The sequence below is a fragment of the Cariama cristata genome, unplaced genomic scaffold, assembly GCF_000690535.1.
Source record: "Cariama cristata isolate BGI_N322 unplaced genomic scaffold, ASM69053v1 scaffold42135, whole genome shotgun sequence".
Taxonomy (NCBI): Eukaryota; Metazoa; Chordata; class Aves; order Cariamiformes; family Cariamidae; genus Cariama; species Cariama cristata.
Window position 1 is genome coordinate 5817 of NW_009619980.1, and position 19065 is coordinate 24881.

The 19065-nt window shown below is 37.3% G+C and overlaps 1 protein-coding gene across 1 annotated transcript; it reads left to right on the forward strand.

Moving 5' to 3' along the window:
• Positions 1 to 2574: 2574 nt before the first annotated feature.
• On the forward strand, positions 2575 to 18443 carry LOC104162660 (golgin subfamily A member 4-like; the record flags this gene model as incomplete). Its single annotated transcript, XM_009701443.1, has 9 exons — positions 2575 to 2661; positions 7277 to 7342; positions 8536 to 8850; positions 10880 to 10927; positions 11295 to 11351; positions 14990 to 15088; positions 15638 to 15767; positions 17167 to 17354; positions 18360 to 18443. Coding segments are annotated over exons 1-9 (1074 nt in total), but the record flags the coding sequence as incomplete, so codon positions are not given.
• Positions 18444 to 19065: the final 622 nt, after the last annotated feature.

Below are 19065 nucleotides of genomic sequence, written 5' to 3' on the forward strand. Positions count from 1 at the left end.
AATTTACGTATTTATTTTACTGTGGGGAATGAGTTACTTGTCAGTAAGACTCGAAACTCTAAACCTTTAGCCGAATAGCTGACATCTTCCAGCTCCTTGAACTAGATGAGCAAATACTGGCTTGTCTCTTAGACAAGCTTACAGTCTAATCGCTTTCCCTCTGTCTTACTGTACTTGCAAACAACATAGCAAAACTGTCCATGTACAATTATAGAAACTTTTAAGCATTAACATACTACAAATGCACATATACCATGATGTACTTTGCTAACAAAATGTATGAATTTTCAGATTTGCTTGATAACAGTTTAATTTGGAACCGCAGCTTCTCTTCTTTTTTTTTCTGAAAGGCAATAATGACTGCATTTGACAATCAAACATATAACATGCATTGTTTCGACTACTGCTATCTCCAGAACAATGAGACTTGAGTCAAACTAATCCCTGTTAAATTCTGGTTTTTGTTTCACAGCGTGTTAAGGAAGCCCTTTGATCTAGGGATCACAAGTACTTTGGCCTTTGCACTCCACTCATCAGAATCTTAGCAAAGGAAGATTTGAGCATGGTAATTCTTCAGAGGGTGGAGAAATAGCAAGAATAATATGAACTCAGTTGGATTTAGAGTTCAGAAAGTCCATAAAGAACAAGCAAGGTTACTTAACTTAGGCCAAACGTGAGGACTACAAAAACTGTTCAAAATTTTGGAAATGCAAAGGTTATTTTAAAAATACCTTTATGTATTGTTCTTTGGTAATACTGAAGCAAACATAGCATCATCTGGTGTCTGGCTTCATCACTTAATTTACATAATTTGCAACTTTCTTTCCGAGATAGAAATGTTTGCTGGTTAGTAAGATTTTACTTGGGGGGCGGGGGGGGGGAAGAATAGGAGTTAAATGTTGTGACAAAAGATCGGCGATATCATGACCTTAATTTGGTGCCTGAGATAAGGTTGGTGTGGGGTAGGGAGTTTGTTTACCCTGGGGTATGTTTGAAACAGAATGTTGGAAGATCTTAATAGGGTTTCTATAGCAAGGTTCCAGTGTGATTTGATGGCGATCAGAGGATTAGAGAAGGTTAGTTAAAGGATTATTTACATCTTTGCAGATTCTGCCCGTTTCCTCTATGCTTCAGCCCAGCTGGATTCCCTGCTTGTCTGGTTGTACTGATCACAGTACTGGCAGGGCGCCAATGTGGTGCTAGTGATACGTTAGTATAGGACAGATAAGTTTAATGTTTCTGAAGCTACTAAGGTAATTCAAAGTGGGTTTTAGGCCAAATCCTGAAGTGCAAGAATCCATTGTGGAAATATTTACATCTGTTTAATTTTGGCAGACTAGCACGTTGTTTCTTGCCTTTTTTTCCAGACATAGGTGAATCATTTTTAGTGACTTTTAATACCCCCTCCCAAGTTAACTAGACAGCTAGTTTTAAAGCCATACTGAATAGGTGATTAAAAAAATTAAAAAGGGCAGATAAAAACACATGTATGTATTGGAAAGCATTAGGTAGTGTAATTGTAGGACTCGTTAGAGAGCTCTGCCTATAATTTAGCTGTAAAAGTATAACAGGTAATGAGTTGCTGGAGTAACAAAAATACCGTGAGCAAGTACTTAAATGTTTTCATTGTTGAACACCCAGCATCCAAGAATGGAGGATGAACTCACTAATGAGAAGATGCAACCAGTTCTAAATGTGCTAAGGGAATACCACTCTTGGACCATGACTGGGTGTATTCTGTCTTTGGTAGCTATTTGAAGTGTGAAACTCTTGTCTTGGCTACTGGGGAGGAAATATTTTGTGATTTCATTTTGATACAGTGATTACTTTTCTGCCTCAGTATTTTGCCTTTTGCCCTTCTTTATTTGTAGGGTTGGCCTAACAGCATTAGATTGCATCAAGTTACAGGTATATATCCAGTTGGAATGCAAATTCCAGTCTCTTTCTCTTCATGGTTTTCATCTCTAGGAATTTAAATCTCTTCTTTGATACTGACTTGATAAAATGGTTAATTCAACTTGCGGTGTTTTTACAAGTAGTTTTACTAGTAGTTTGAAAAATTTTGTAAGGATTTTTTTTTTTTTATGTAGTTAGAATTCTAGTGTATAAGAGCAGTAGAATATGAATAGTCAAAAGCATACAATTTATATTGTTTATAACTGAAATACTGATAGAATTTTTAGAATAACAAGTTTTTCACACCAAACTGAGAACAAAGAAGGCTGAGTGGTATCTGAAGGTAAGGCATCCACAGAAGTTTAAAGAAAATTACAATATCAGTGCCTGAAACATTGTCTTTATCTTTGACTAACTGGGAGGGTTTTTTCAGTTGTGTGTTTCTTTACTTCTGAGTGATCAAAACTGGATTTTCGCTGTTCTGAAATGATCTAATGCATATTTTCTGGTTATATCCTGCCTTTATGGATACCGGTTGTCTCATAAACTGCTGTATTGTTTTACGATGTTTTTAATAATGTGGAAAAATTGAGTAAAATCGTGCAACATCCATTACCTTATTACTTGATTTATTTTCGTTTTCCTACTTTTTGCATTGAATGACAGCTGCTAGCCGGGATGATAGCAGAACCTGCTTTTCTCTCTGAGTATACTATCTTTGCTTTGGATCCCACCAAACGAGCTAAGCCACAGAGTGATGGTGTGGTGAGTCCTCCCACCCCTCTTAGTGATGCCTTTAGCAGGGGGAGGAGAGTACTGTACTAGAACGCAAACCTAGTGTTGCTTGTGGCTTGTTCTCACAAAGGCATCTGTCTTAACTACCCTGTTGCTAACCCTGCACTAAATTTCACGGAGGTAGTACCTGCTAGCTCCTGGCTGGTGTGCTGTATGATGTGAATTTATTGTAACATAAAAAAATTAACACGTTTTCTGTTACACAGGTAACCATACTCCACACAACTTTTAAATAATTGTTGCACAAGTTTGTACGTTCGTTGCATAGAATTCATTAATGCCATTGAAAGTCTTCTCTTCATTTTTATCTATGTCTGTATGTATTTCAAGATAAATGGATATGATAAGCATTGAGATTGTTTTTGTCTAAAAATCACGTGGTTTTGCTCTGTACAGTGAGAGCCTCACAATGTCATTTACTACTAATGGTAGCAGGAAATAATTATCTCACACAGACACTGAAATTCAACTACTTCTAGTTGGTAACCTGGCAGCTATTGTGAGGATAGTCTTTTTTTTAATAATTAGATTTTATTTTAAATATGTATTTCTTTGCCTGGAAATGTTGTTTTCATAGTATATGAGTGGAGAAGCTTGGTGACAAGAGAGTAAGGAGTGGAGAAAAAGAAGCCAGGCATAGGGAGGAAAGCAGCCTTTTACTTTGACATACGCACAAACCTGATTTCTTCTCGTTATTGTAACAGGACTGGGATGGCATCTCTCACATGCTTCAGAGGCACGTGAACACAGTGTTTTTTAGTCTCAGCTCATCCTCATACTTCATGATTACTTTGCTTTTCCAGTTTAGCAAGTGCTTTTTTGCCACTCATGCGGAGCCTGAAAATGAGAAGTCACTAAAGCTGTAACGGGGTAGAAATTTGATAAGCAGATGGACATAGCGGAACACACCATGCTGTGTTGGACTTGTCTCTCAAGCTGAGCAAGAGTGGACTGGAACAGGGATTAAAAAGTTGATCTGTGGAAAGTCTTCACTTGTTGTAAAGGGTTATGCTTGTTTAGAGCATGGCCTTGGAGTGCAGATTCATTACTAACTCAGTCATGGTGTTCTCAAAATTAAGCTTTTTGATGGGGAGCAAGGAGGACATTCAGACTGTGCTGAAATCTGTAGTTTTGAAATAGTTACTAGATTATTGGGGTTTTTTTTCAGTTCTAGGTATTGTGACCGTATTCCAGGTGCAGTGATCACTGCTTAAAGTTTCACTACAAATTTAATTAAGCTTTTCTACACTTTCAGCGATGAACAGTTGTGGGCTGTTTTTCCCTGCACTACAGCATATCCCTAGTACAATTGCATCTCACAAAACATATTTCTGTGAATGCTCAAATGTTGTCTTAATATTATCTTTTAGTATATAGTTTAGTGGCAGGAATCACTGACTTGCATATTTATATATGAGACTGCACACATAGTAAATAATTATAATGTAAGCATTATTGTTAATGTGTTACCAATGTGTATTGATAATAATTACCTGTAAAACTGATTTTGTTCCCTGAACTTTTTGAAAGCTGTACTCTCACAGTAAGAACTGGAGAGGAGAAAACAATGATATGAAAGTTTATAGGGAAGAGTAGGGTCGATTATATACAAATACATATTAAAAAAATTACATATGTTTGGGAAACCTTGGCAAACTAAAGATACAGGAGAGGGGAGGTTTCATCCACACACACAAATGCATATTAATTCTGCTAAAACAGACCAGTATTTTAACTGTGTGTGTGCCAGTGACGTGTGATCCAAGAGAGTGAGCATCATAGAGAAGTGATTGTGATTGTGGATTTTTTGGCACAGATGAAGTTAGAAAAAACTCTTTACTAGCAAAGTTGCATGGGTTTTGTTGCATGAAGAAACAGTTCAAATATTCTTGGACAGAGAGGTTTTTAAAAGAAAAATTGAAGGAAAATGAGGGAAGAAAATGTGTACTAAACTCTCCTTCCTTCCTCTGTAATTTACTCTATTTTGGAATACCTGAGAAGGAGAGAGAACAGTAAGATGTGTTTTAAATGCAGACATTTAGGCTTTCACTCTTTAGGCTTATGAATCTATTTATACCTTTGAGAAATAAATAAGATGAATTCGTTTGCATTTCAGAAATAGGGAGGTAAGGAAGCACAAGGGTCACTGGAATGCCCTAACGTGCTCCAGTTAAAACTGAGCTCTGGTTTATACATCTTAATAACAAAAAGCAACCTTTTAATTAGAGATTGTAAGTATTGCCCTCTTTGGATAGAGATATAGTTGTGTGTGTTCTGTGGGTTCGTGGAGGAAAGACTTCTGTTGGTCTCCAGAAACCCTGACGTAACTCTACTGGCATTAAAACTTCTGGAATGCCAGCCTGTGCTCTGTGATTCTAGTTTTGCTGAAACATCTCTTAAGGCTTATGAAAGGCTAGGGCTTCTAAGTTCTTCAAAGCCTCTTAAATCTGTAGTTATATATAGCAACTTCCATTCATGCTTACCTTTCACTGTGTGGATACCAAAATATGACCCTTTGTCCTAGGGCACAGCAACTTAGAATTGCAACAACTAGATACCTGTGGTGGTCCAGTTTTTGTATAAAAATTTGCCAGTGTATCCCTTTTTTAATTTATGCCAATAGAAAGTCTAATCCCAAGTATAGGTTCTACTTTTGTTCACACAGATTGAATACAAAGATGTCAGCACAATTAATAGGAAAGTTTTAAAAGTGATGACATTAGTTTTAGTTTTGAAAAGGCAGTTTTTAAGGCGCTTCGTAGATCCTTAAATGGCAGCTTTTTAAGGATCTTCACAGAAAAGAACAACATCCATGGTTTTTATATTCATAAATACCTTACTAGATTTAAGAAATCTGCTTAATTTTGTGTTATATAATAGATCTTAAATATTATTAAATTATTCATGTGAATTAAATGTATAAACCCTCCATAGTTTACTTTCATTCTTTTTATAGGTATCAGAATATATGATTTTTGAAAGAAGTGTTTGTAGTTAGTTTGTAATTCTTAGTAAAGTATTTGTTTTCCTTTGTCAGTCCAGTACTAGCATGGTAGATGCTTTGTAAATAATAAAGCAGAAGATAAATTTTTATTTGGATTACCGTTATTATTAACTTTCCAGTTAGGAAATGAAAAAGAACAGGTAATGGAGCCGAGAATAAAATGTAGGAATGCTTTAGTATAAAATGCAGCAAGAGCTCTTAATCCACTAGGAATAAATCCACCGCAACAGGATGGCGCTCTGAAGCGGGATGCGGATTTTGTTCGAGGCAGGTGAAGCACAATTTCCAAATCCAAACAGGCTTCTTGTATGGCAGGTCATTGCGCGTTTCATTTTGTCTGAGTCGAGGCGGCTGCTCGATTCTCTGGCTTCCGTAACTCTCTGGATTTCTCTTTCTTCTGTGGTATTTTTGTACTTCCTTAAGTTTACTCCACGTCAAACCTTTCTGAAGGCCTTTTATACTGAATCATTCCTCTTCTACATTTATGTTTATGTATGTTTATCTGCATATCCACACATAGTAAAAGCTGTGGGTACAAGCATATAGCAGATACGTGGATGATTATGATTGATATTTTAGTTGTATACGTACCTTAGATTTTACAGCTTGCATATAACTATCAGAGCACATCTTGATTAAAAGTTAAGTTACACTGCTTTTAGCTGAATTCCTCATATTTTGTTCGATATGCCTCAGTGCTTTGCTTCTCTTGGAAAACATTCATATCCAAGATGGTCTCTAGCTTGTTTTACTACTTTGGTTTGGCTTGGTTTGAACACCAGAAAACGGTCTGGATTTGTACAGGTGAGGAAACACCTGAACACAGGACGTAGGAAAAGCGGGATAGACAGACTAGGAACAGAAATGGCTGAACTATGTCAAAACCAAACCAACCAACCAAAAAAAACCCAACAACAAAAAGCCAACCTCAAAGCGAATGTTTTCTGTTCTGTTGGTTTTGCTTTTTTGGGTAGGTTTTTTTTTTTGTTTTGACATTGGTTGATTTGTGTTTGTTTTTTCTTTGGGAGTGCAGAGGAATGTACACATGAAGGTTTGCACAGGATGTTTTTTCTGAAAGTCTGATTTTCTTCCTGTGCTTGTTTGGAGTCTTAAACAGCATGTTACCAGCACTTTTTTTCCAGGCAGTTTCCACACCGACACCCCTCAAATGTACTTGAACAGAGAAAGACAGCGTGATTCTACTGTTACTCATGTTGGCTGTAAACAGTGCTGGTCATCAGTTAGATTTTTCCTGCTATCATTTTGTCTTTTTGGTGTTTCTTTGATTTGTGCATAAATGTTACATAAATAATCATTATGAATAATTTAATTGGAGATGTGAGCGTTTGCAGATGTCTCATACTAATCCATGCACACATAGCTGCTTTGTAGTTCTGTATATTGCAGCGGTCTGATTTGTATTTAACAAACTACCTTGTTTGCATGAGGACATCTTAATAAACATTCAAAAGAAAATACTGAAAGCACAGGCAAGGAAAAAGCACAGGTGCTATTTGTAGGAATTGGTGAATTACAGTCTTTGTCATCTATTCCATCTAACAGTTGTTTTTCCTCCTGTAGAACTTAACTAAACCATCGCTTCCCAGATCCACAGAGAGCAATGGCAGTCGACCAGCCTCCCCACAGGTATGGGCAGGGGGTCTGGGGGGTTTGTTTCCTCCTTCACGGTGGTGTCGTTGTGTTATGTTGGCTTAAATGTCCAGTATATATCTTCCCTTATCTATCTATCTATCTATCTATCTATCTATCTATCTATATATATCTACCTGGAGTAGGGATGACGAGTACTTGCCTGTTGGGATCCTAGGGTGTTTTGTTTGTGTGTAATCCCATTAGCTGGTATTAAGTGTTGTCACTGATGCATGGAGCTTTTTTTTGTAGGGACAGGTTGGCGGTGTCTGCAGGCGTCTGCCTGCATTGAGGTGAGTCTCATTGCTCACGGGCACAGCCAGCACGGGATACGGAGCTTTAACCATGCTTTCAAAAGTAGAGGGAATATTGCGTGGCTTGAAAAATCAGTTCTAGCTGAAGGAAAAGAACTGATAGGCTTAAAAAAAATTGTCACTAGTGATAAAGGTGGAGCTCATTCTTTAATAAGTCTCAGAAAAAGTTTAGCTTGCTGGAGTGGGATTAGCAGTAGCTGCTAGCACGTGTGCCCCGAGGTTTTGTTGTGGAGGCAACATCGTGCGGTAATACTTTTAAATCACTTCTGTCGCGCCAGCAGTATATGGTATCATAGCACAGAACCTTTTGTTTTAGAACAGCATCAGTACTTTAGCTCCATAAATCAATAATAGTATTTTATGTAAAAATCGTAAAGCCATTTAAAATAAACCAAAAATAAGAAAAGGACTGTTTAAGATGGCATGCTAGAACTATTGTACAAGGACTTTTGCAATAAATTTGTTCTCTTAATCATAGGAAAATATCTTTGTGTCTTTGAGATAAATACAGTCTTGAAAAATCAAAAAGTGAGTCACACAATTTTTTTTTTAATTTTTTTTTTTTTTTAGTTTGGGACAACAGTAAATGCAACTATTTGTTTTAGTTACATATTCTTCACTTTTTAAAGGGGTTACACAGAAATTAATTCTTTTAAAAGTTTACCAGCTGTAGTTTATTGGTTTTAGTTGCATGCTTGGTTTTTCTGCACAAGGAGATGATTCTTCTAAGGGAGTGGTAGCTATTTGGTGTCATGCTATTTGGTGTTAGGCAGCAGTTGTTCTTTTGCCCAGATCAGGTCTCTGTTTCCTGGGCTTTAGCATGTCCATCGGCCTAAAAGCAGTACAGAAGGAATTACTTGCTTTGAATTTTTGCAGGTGGGTGACATTCAGTCTTTTGCCCAGAGGCTTCAGCTCCGAATTCCCTCTGTGGAGTCTTTGTTTCAAAGCCCGCTAAGAGAGTCTCTGTTCCACTCTTCTTCTAAGGAGTCCTTAGTACAAACTTCTTCAGGAGACTCATCGAATCGACTGGACTTGGACACAGCCAGTCCCACCTTTGAGCCGCCTTCCGACATCGAAAGTGAAACAGAAGAGCCCCTGGGAAATATGGACTGCTTCAGCAGAGAGCTGTTGCTGCAGCGACTGCACAAAATGGAGTGCAAGTTGGACAACTATAAGGAGAAATACTCAGAGGTAGGCAGTGCTGAGACTGACTGACCTGGGCGGAGAGGGGAAAAACATGAGGCCAACAGATAATGCATCGGTTTGTTTTCCTATCTGGAGCAAATAGATCAACTTACAACCAACATGGACGTTAAATTATTATTGTAACTCTGTCTTTGGCCTAGATAGGTCAAGTGTTTTTCTAGTAATGATCCTTTTCTTCTCTTTTGTAAGTAATTGCATGTCGTCAGCCATAGGGATTAATTAGTGGTTGCTCACACAAAGTAGGCCTATGGAGGTTTCTGCAGAAAGCCCGTAGCGAGGGGTGAAGTTCAGTACAGAGATGAGCATGGCTTGTACTCGCGTGACAGCAATTTTACTTTTCTTCCGAAACTTGTTCTTGGAGTACACAATGTATATTCCATGCACGTGTGATAGGCAAGCATTTTGTTTTCAGTAAATCAGTTCTATTCGCCATAATTTCCAGGTATTCCCTGGAAGGAGTTTTAAGGACTATTTCTTTTGCTATTTTAGTGAAATCCAATGAAATAAGTAGTTTTGCTACTCATTTTCGAAATTGTTGGGAAAAGTAAAGCTTTCCAAGTGGTGGTATTGGATTTTTTTTTTTTTTGGTAAGTATATGTGTTGTATTTTAAACTGGACATTTGCACTGTTTTTTACAGTTCTTTAGATGTTTGCTGCCCTCAAACACAAAAATGCCTGTGCAGACCTCTAGCTATTACTGTCAGAATCCCTGGAATCTAAAATACGTATACAGCAATTACAGTATTCAGCGTATGCCTGAAAAAACAGTTGTCTCCCATTAATTCAGTAGTTGTTGCCTCCCATGAATTTTTCACTCTCTTTCAGCTAGTATAATAAGATATATATTTTTTAAAGTTTATGTAAATGGTGTGGCTAAAATGAAAATTCTTCACTTTGTAGGTTTGTTTTGGTGGGTGTTTTTGTTGGTTGGGTTTTTGGGTTTTTTTTGTGTAGTCTGTCCAGCAAGTCTTAATTTTCTCTATCAAAAAAGCTTGCTCTTTTTTTGTTTGTTTGTTTTTGTGGGTTTCTTTAGTTCAGTTGGAAAGACTTGTTTTGCTGGAGCTTGGAAGAAAGTAGTTTCAATATATAGTGAGTATTTAAGATGTAAGGTTTTTTCCTTACTTAAAGTAGGACAAAATTAACATCTCAAAAATACGGTAAGGGAAACCATCCATGATAGTTTTAGTTTTCTTTTAAATGCAAAATAGGTATGACTTTGAAATTAAATGTAATTTTGAATTCTGAAAAATTCTAATTTATTTTAAATAAGAATTTGAAGATATCTTTTGACTTTAAAGATTCCTGGTTTTGCTCTTCTGGATTTGTTTTCCTTTAATGTTTCAGCATTTTAGAAACCGCATTCTAGTTCCAAGTGCCATTATGCTACTTCAGCTTTGGACAGCTTAGGCAATTGTGATCAAATTTTTAATTAAACTAAATTGTGCAGTTACTCATGAAGTCCTTTTGTCAACTTACAATGAGAAATATTGTCCACTTCCAGTCTTTCTTTGTCTACTGGGTATATGCAAAGCACATGGGATAAGAACATTCAGTGTTACAGAGACCTTTTTTTTTCCTAGATTTGTGAGTGTATTTTTTAATGCCTACTCATTGTAAAATTAATTTTACTTAAGCTTTCTGGGACGTGTACACTTACAGATGCCCATCCCTGTGGGATAGCTGCCTGGGATGTAACTTTCTGATACAGCTGGTTTTTGATGGCCTGTATTGAAGCATGGCTGTTCTTAGAGGTCTTTTCAGTGAAGGGAAAACTCCATGAATGCTGAGTAACCTCATTGTTTTGTCATGTAGGCTTTGTTTTTGTAACGTGTTGGAGATATTTTGTAAATGGAAAAGGGGAGCATTGAGAAAATTTAAGCACATTCCTGTCAGAAGAGCTTTCTCAAGTGAAGTGAAGAGTTTGAAAATGCAGATAGTGACATAACTAAGCAAATTATTTTGATAGCTATAAGTGGATGGGTTATCATCATTATACCTGATTTCTGTATTTTAGCTAGTGGCTGCTTATCAAGTTCTCCAGCGGGAGAAGAAGAAGCTAGAGGTAAGCATTACTTTTCATCCTCTCTTACCTGAATGCTTTTCTGAATCTTAAAATGTATAGTGCAAATACAGATTTAATTTTCAGTGCATTATGTGTGTGTTTACACAATACGTTGTGTATGTGTATATGTGTGTGTATAACAAAGGACTCTTTCTTAGCTGGAATTTATAAGGAAGCCAAGTTAATAATGGTTTTCAAAATAACTGTGAAGCTATTTTACTCCAGCCTTTTTTATTGCATCACCTGAATTCAGGTGATAGTTTAATCATTAATTCTTCTGCTGAAATACAATTCTATGAATGTATTTATACTCCATATATAAAGTTACATTTAATACACCTGATATTTATTCTTCATTTTTTTAAAGAATGTTCTGAGTCAGAGTCAGGATAAAGCGCTTCGCAGAATTGGAGAACTGAGAGAGGTAATCTCCTTTATTGATTGAATATTTACTTTATGCCACATATACGTAGGATCTTTCTCTGCCTAGCTTTTGATTGTTTTGTTCACATTACAGAATATTTTCTGTCTCACAGCAGAGTTTTTAACTGCTTGTTTTAATTTGTTTATATGGGGTTGTTTATCTGGCTTGTTTCCCATTCAGCAGCTTACTGTCATACTCTGACAGAGCAGTTCATCATACCAACCGAACTGCTTTTCTGTTCATTATGACATAGGTAGAAATATGTGTGGTTCTTGCAGTATTGTTGAGCCCAGCAGTAGATGTCCCTGTGCGATTTGTTGCTCTGCTAGTATTGAGAAATACTAATGTTAGGCAAATACAAGTAATAGGCACTTTTTTATTGAAAAGCTGAATAACTATCAGTAACAAAATTTAGGATAAAATTTTTAAAAATACTCATCTTGATCTCAATTATAATATTTACACTGTTTTTATGGATTTGTAGTATAGCTCGATTCCAATCAGAAAATCAGATAGGTTGTGTTATGATTATCGTCTCCTTAGGTTATAGTGAAATTAAAAGGAGGAGCTGTAATGTATTTGGTATTGATAATAAATACGTTGGGCTTAATTAAAAGACATGTACAAAGTACTGGGCAGAGCAAATTAAAAGGCTAAGTTCATAAAAGCCGTATTGTCAAACCCTGGTGAAACAGGATGCAAAGCTGAAGCCTTTTTGCTGCCTCAAGAGCCAGTGCAGCATCAGGTTCAGAGGTGGATGTGCAAGGGCCTCTGCCCATGCTCTTACCTCGCTTGGGAGCCGGGTACCAGCTCACTCAAAGCCATGTGCTTTCTCTGTGGCTGCGCTCCTGGTTTTGGTGCGTGCCGTGCTGAGCAGCAGCGCTGGTGTGGAGGTTGCAAGAGCCGTCGGACCATGGTGAGGTCCCACCTTTGCCTGAAGGCAGACTGGCTTCAGGCAGTTGGGTGTCTCGCTGGCAGACAGGGGCCAGGGTCCATCCCTTGAGGGTGAGGGACTGCGACTGTGAACATACGGATGCTCAGGTACCCCGGGGTCGTGCTCACCGGCCAGGAGCTGTCCCTGTGTGGCCGGTTGGGCAGACAGTCCTCCTTCAAAGGTGGTCACTGGCAAATTGCGGGGCACTCTTCTTCAGCAATGCGAGGTGTTAACGCAGGTAAGCGGGCTGTGAATTGTGTGAGCCGTGGGGGTAGCGTTTTGGTTCAGATCTGTACTGCTTTTGCCCCAGCAGCTGAGAACAGTGGGCCGGAGTGCTAGGTGTGCCGTGCTTACCTGAGCCAGAGCCTGTGCCTGGGCTGTCGCCCTGTCCTAAGCTAAACTGTTAACCCATAGGAGGGGAAAACCTACAGCATTACTGATAGAAGTGGCTTGCCGATGTTTCTTTTTTTTCCTACAAGGTCAAATGAAAACAGTTCATTCTATATTAAGTCTATATCCGCATGCTCCAGTAGGTTTAGTTTTTTCCAGGTTATTGGTACTTGGTAGAGTTTGGAAGGCGTATATATACTAGAGTTAAAGCTTTTGATTATGAAAAAGGGTTGCACGTGTGCATACTTACTTTTCACTTCTTCTGTCATAAGTCTTTCTGATTCATATAAGTTGTATATGATGTTTATATATCTGATATATATATAAAAAAATTGCATATCTCTTTGGTGTAAAATTTAATTTCATTCTTATAAATCTTGTAGATTTAAAGATTTCTTCAAATCTAACACTGAAATTGTTTCATTAATTGAAAAACTTCAAAAATTGGGGTTTTTTTTTGTCTTTTGGAAGCCCAAGTGTTTAAGCATTGGGTAAAACAGACTTAAAAGAAAAACTACAAATAAAATGGTACATTTCCATTGTGGAAGCTAAAATGGTACAAAATAGATCATTCATTGATGTAAAAATTTTTTATCAGAAAATAATTTTAAAAATCCTTTTCATCATCATACAGTCCATTTTTCCCAGAAATATGTTGAATCAGACAAGTTTCTTCTAAGAAAGGGTCATGTAAGAATAAACTAAGTCTCTTTTGAGGCTAAGTTGACTGTCCTGCAAATCAATGTGTCTTTTGCTTACCTTAGTTTTCTCCTGTTAAGAGTAATTCCTCAACAGCAGTCTTCAAGCAGTCTTCAGTGTTCTCCTTCTAGGACAAGGATCAGAGGGGACTTTGGGACCCAAAGAGGACCACTTCTGTGTTGGTTTCAGTAAATCTCTTTGGCACTTGTTCTTGCACTGAGCTGAGCTGCTTTGCTTAGAAGGAATTGCTTCTAAAGCTCAGAAGCACAAGGCAGAAGTGTGATCAGTGGCTGTTGAAAATCTGAAGCAGTGCAGGGTTAAAAAGTGGATATAGGCACTTGGGAAGAGAGAAGAATGGTTCTCCCAGTGATGGCTTCCAGCCCTGTCCTGCCTGTGCATAGCTGGGCAGGCTCAGCTCACGCAGCTGTGGTTCTCAAAGCCGGTATCGGGCTCAGCTAGGGCAGCCAGAATTCACTGTTGGAGGTAAGGGATCGCCAGCAAGAGAGCATAAAAACAAGATTCGGAGTTGGAGGAAAACAATGCAGGAAGCATCCAGTGCCCTATGTTTTGTCTCGTTTGCTTTTTCATCCTTTGTTTCGCTTTCTATCGTCCTCTATCTTTACCTTAAACGGTGACACAGCCTGGCTAACAAAACCCATGTTTGTAGGTGATACTTGCTTTTATACAAGCAATCTTTGCAGAATAAAGGTCATAGAAGCATTAGTTTCCTGGAGTAAATCACTGGAAAGATACACATATGGATAAAGCAAATTTATAAATTAAAAAAAAATTAAAATACAAGTTTGGGGAATTATTTACAGTGCATGCATGAAATGTGTGTGGTTCTCATTCTCTTGAGCAGCTAGATGTGAATTAATTTAATTTTAAATACATTTATTTTCTATTAGAACAATAATTATTTAAAGAAATTAAAATATTTAAACTTTAAAAGCATGGGAAGTAAATAAAAGAAACCTCCCTAAGGCGGTATTTGATAAGATTATGTATATCCTACTAGTGCATTTAGGCAATGTCTGCAAGTTTCTAAAGGTCTTCAGCCAAATGAATGCAAGTAAGTAGCAAGGAAAGCCACATAGTTAAGTTCTTCGGCATTCTCTGGCTTTCTCATCTGAGACATGCTTGAGGAATAAAAAAGCCAACTTTCTGCTCTTATAAATGGCATTTGTCATATTAGAGTGCTAACATATTGAATGAGCATAAGAAATTTGCATTTCTGCTGATTATGTTGACTTAATCTGGTGGTTAAATGAAGAATCCAGTTTACCTAAGTGCAGTCTTCAACTTCAGGAGAAATGTGTGCATGGAAAACAGTTTTCAGGAGCAGGCTTGAAGTGATCCCTGCACAAACTTATCTTTAGGAAGAAAGAATCCTTGATAATTTTGCATCAAATCTAGACTCTTGCTGTTTTATAGCTGGTACTATAATGGAATGTTCTTATTATGTTGTGTGGAAAGTTTTATAGTAAAAGAAATATCCACTTTATGGTTGAATTCTGGGGTCACAACTGCAAAGAGCATTTTTAATGTTATTCGATAAGCCTTTTAAATTCACATTTCAGTTTTTATTTGACGTACATTTATTTGTGATTCTCAGGAGCTCCAGATGGATCAACAAGCTAAAAAACATCTCCAAGAGGAATTTAATGCTTCCTTAGAAGAAAAGGATCAACTTATTAGTGTCCTGCAAACTCAGGTAAGATACCTTAGCCAACAGATGTTTTTTAAAACTGCTCTTCCTACTTTTTTTTTAAATTATGTATTTCCTGTAATGCGTATCCATGTTTTATTATAATTACTGCAATGTTGTAAAACTTCTTGAGAATTTATTATTATCTAGAAATTAAGTGCATCTTTGTGGTAGAGGATACCTTTGTAAAATCTCACTCATGTTAAATATGATTGTTTGATCTACGCTTAAATACCTTTGTAATGTCTTTGTTATGAAGAACATAACATTAGCAGATGTTTGAGCTAAAATTACTTTGGCAAAATTTGTGTTTTGCTTAATTAGTCTCTGTTTCTCCACTCATAATGATACTGGTTTTGTTAATTGGAAACGTAATTCTGATTTTAAAAAATGATAAAAAAATTCAGACAGATTTTTCCTTTCTCTGCTTGTTGCTATCAGTTTTATTTAACTCTCTCTAGTTTTGAAGATGAAAACATGACCTACTTAGAATCCTTGGATTTTTTAACAAATTTTGTTAAAACAATTTTTTGTTAAAAAAACCATTTTGTTTAGGTATTGTTGCTGAAACAGAATAGTCAGAGAGGCACTGAATTGCCTGATCCAAATATTCAATCTGAACCACAAGTTCAAGGTCCAACAGAGGAAATCAGTCCAGAAAATGCTGTGGAACCAGAAAGCGATGGTAGGTATTGAGACTTTTTCAAGTGGTCTTAAATTCTGGGGAATAAGCCTGCTGTTACTTATGATGGAGTAACAATATTTAGGGCTGAAGATGTTATAGTAAGGATATATTTTCTAGAAGGAGACAATTGTTTTGAAAGCAGTGTGGCAGCTAGAGGACAGGATAACCCTTTTAAGATACTCAATTTTCGTAAGAATTCAAATCTGATACAGCTTCCCTTTGTCAATAATGATGATAGCATTGTAATACTGCTTTTGCCAGTAGGGGTTGTTACTATCCCCACTTACTATGATTAAGAGATTCTGTCCCCCATTAGCAAGGCCCTATCCCTGGAGATAAGATAGGAGACCAGCTGCCAGTCTATCCCCTATCTGTTTTTTTTTTTTCCTCCTTTCTCAGGAAAAGGTAAAATCAAAGACCAATTTTGGCATTCATGCTGTTGAATAATCTAAGTGTTCTTTGCGTCAGGAAATCATTTGAGTTATGGGACTCCCAGTATTGTGTATATTTGATTACTGAGCAAGGGGCATTATAATGCTGATATGTAATGAAAGTGTCATTCATTGATATCCTTCATGAAAGGCAGGGTTCAGACAGAGGTGAACATACATCTTGAAATGATCTTTGTTCAACATCTGCCATGATTTCTGTATGTTGGGATGATATGAAGGGTTAGCTCAGACATTTATATATCCAGCATCATGTCTTTTGTAGTGCTTAGGAAATAACATAAGTATCCAGTCCGTAAGAATCAGGGTTCAAGATGTTTCCTGTGCTGGAGTGTGCTTCTGGACTGTAGTATGTAAGACTTATGGTCATGAATCGAATTTGTCTGATCCTATTTTCATGCCAAGTACTCTTACAGCCTCCAGAGCATCAGTAACGTATTATGCAATGTACTAGTTATACAGAGAGAAGTACAGCTCGGAAAGACGCTAAATGTGGCCTTTATCCTGCTGAAGTATTGCCGACATGGATATTTTAGAATTAACGTCATACCCAGCCCTGGGAAAGCAGGAATCTGTGTGCTTGGCACTTGAGAGATGCAATTTACTTTGCTTCCCGTTTTTTCCTGCCTGTGAATATTCCATTAGTAGTAGCAGGCAGGTTTATAAATTATGATGACTTCTTAATTGCATAGAAAACCTTGTTGAATGATAGTTTGGTTTTGAAGCTTGTGTAGTACTGGGATTTTGTAAATTAATTTGGGGTGAAAGACTCTATTTGCTATTATGTGTACATGTAGCATGTTTCTGGCAGTTATAGTAGTCACTAGGAAGTTTTGTAAACTTTGCACAACTTTGAGAGACCTGTGAGTCACTCGCAATGTGAATGATGAATGCAGATCTACATTTTGGAAACGGTGTGCATATGAAAATGTTGGTATGTTGTCTTGTAGTGGGTGATGGAGGTTGTGTTAAAACAATGGAAACTCTTAATCGGAAGTTGAAGCACCAAGAGGACTTACTGCAACATTGTAAGGAGATGATTCAGTCACATGAGGAGCGCTGTGCCCAATTAACTAATGAAAAAGAGGCACTTCAAGAACAGTTAGAAGAGAGGCTTCAGGAACTGGAGAAGATGAAGGTATGGAAAATGCTCTTAACTTTGTGGGTAGCTACTAAAACACAGTAAGAACTCCAGTATTTCCAAAATTTATTAATAGGGCAGACCATTAAACAAACTGTCCCTTTAATTTTTTGAAGTTAAAGGTGCAAAACCCACCTGGAATGAACACATTGAGCAATTACTCAAAAACCTGTAAAGAAGGGTATGAAACGTTACTGTATGGATAACCATCAAAATGGTATCAGAAATAAGGTAGCTGTGGGAAGTTGGGGTGAGGAAAAGACTGTCCTAGCACAGAAGACAGGAGGTAAAGCGAGAAAAGTGAAACAGAGCTAAACTTTAAGAGACAGTGGAAAAGGCATCAGTTATGTAAATGAACAGAAAACACAGAAAGGCAGGACAGCGGAGAGCACAATATGGTGAAGATAACGTTAAGTATTGTTCAGCTTTCCTTTTAAGGCCATTAATGCCAAGTGTGGACTAAAAAGTAAGGTGGCTGATAGTAGTGGAAACATGAAAATGTGGTAAGTATAGCTGTACTCAGCTTCAGTCTGGAGATGAGATTCTCTTCTCTGTCTTGGTCTCTGAACACTAGCTGAATTTGAAAGAGCTCTGAAAGGCTTGAGTATTTTAAGGACCTTTTCCAGAACCAGGCCAGTAATGAGCAATTATATTGCATTGCTGAGATGCTCTTGTAGGCTGAGATGCAGGTAACAGAGCAGGTGCTTTAGGCATGTTTCTTGCCCATTTTACTGTAGCAGCTCTGAGGTCCACGAGAGAGCTGTGGAGGCTGTAACAAAGCCTTCAGATACCTGAATTATTATGGAAGCCATGGGGCAGCCTAGCACTGGGAGATTTAAAAGTAATTTAAAGCTGCCTGCTTTAATTTCCCTGGGTTCTGTTCTGTGCTTTTCCTCCAAGGCATAGTGCAGGATAAGAGCCAAACCTAAGCTGTTTGCCAGAAGAAGGTGGTTTTTTTACAGATGGCAGTGCTTTAAACTTCACGTTGGGGTCTTTTTTTAGGACCTTCACATGGCTGAGAAGACTAAACTGATTACGCAGCTGCATGATGCAAAGAATTTGATTGAGCAGCTGGAACAAGACAAGGTAAACAAAAAAATTTTCTTTAAACTCTGTAGTTTTTGCAGAAGTTTGTTTAAAACTCAAAATACCTGGCTTCTTGTTATTAGAAGCTGTTCTTAGTCGTCTGATGTGGTTTGGTTTATGTTTTAACGAGCAAATAATTTAAGCTACCTGAGAATTATATTGTATAGATACTTTAGGGTATTTCTTTGTTAGGTTATACTTAATACTACAAGATGATGTTATTTAAGATGGAACAATTATGCTGAATACACTCCTCGATGCCAAGCTTAAAACAAACAAAACCCCAAACACTAATGAAGATGAGATACAATGTAAATGAATTAAAAAATGATCAATGATGGAAAAGTAACTGTAGTGTCTTGGGAATATGAAGAGTTTCTCAGTTTTTTTTGTTCCTTAGAGTTTTGGGGTTTTTTTTTTGTTGTTTTTTTAATCACAGTCTTGGTACTTAGAGTAACTTCTGGTGGTGTAATATGTGACATGACTAACATTATATGTACATGCTCTCTAAGGAGAAGCATGCACTCTACAATGGTTTTAGTTTTGGTTTGTTTACAGAATGCATATTTCAAAGAAAACTATCTGTATGCGAATGAGGAAGTTTTCTGATGATCCTTAGTTG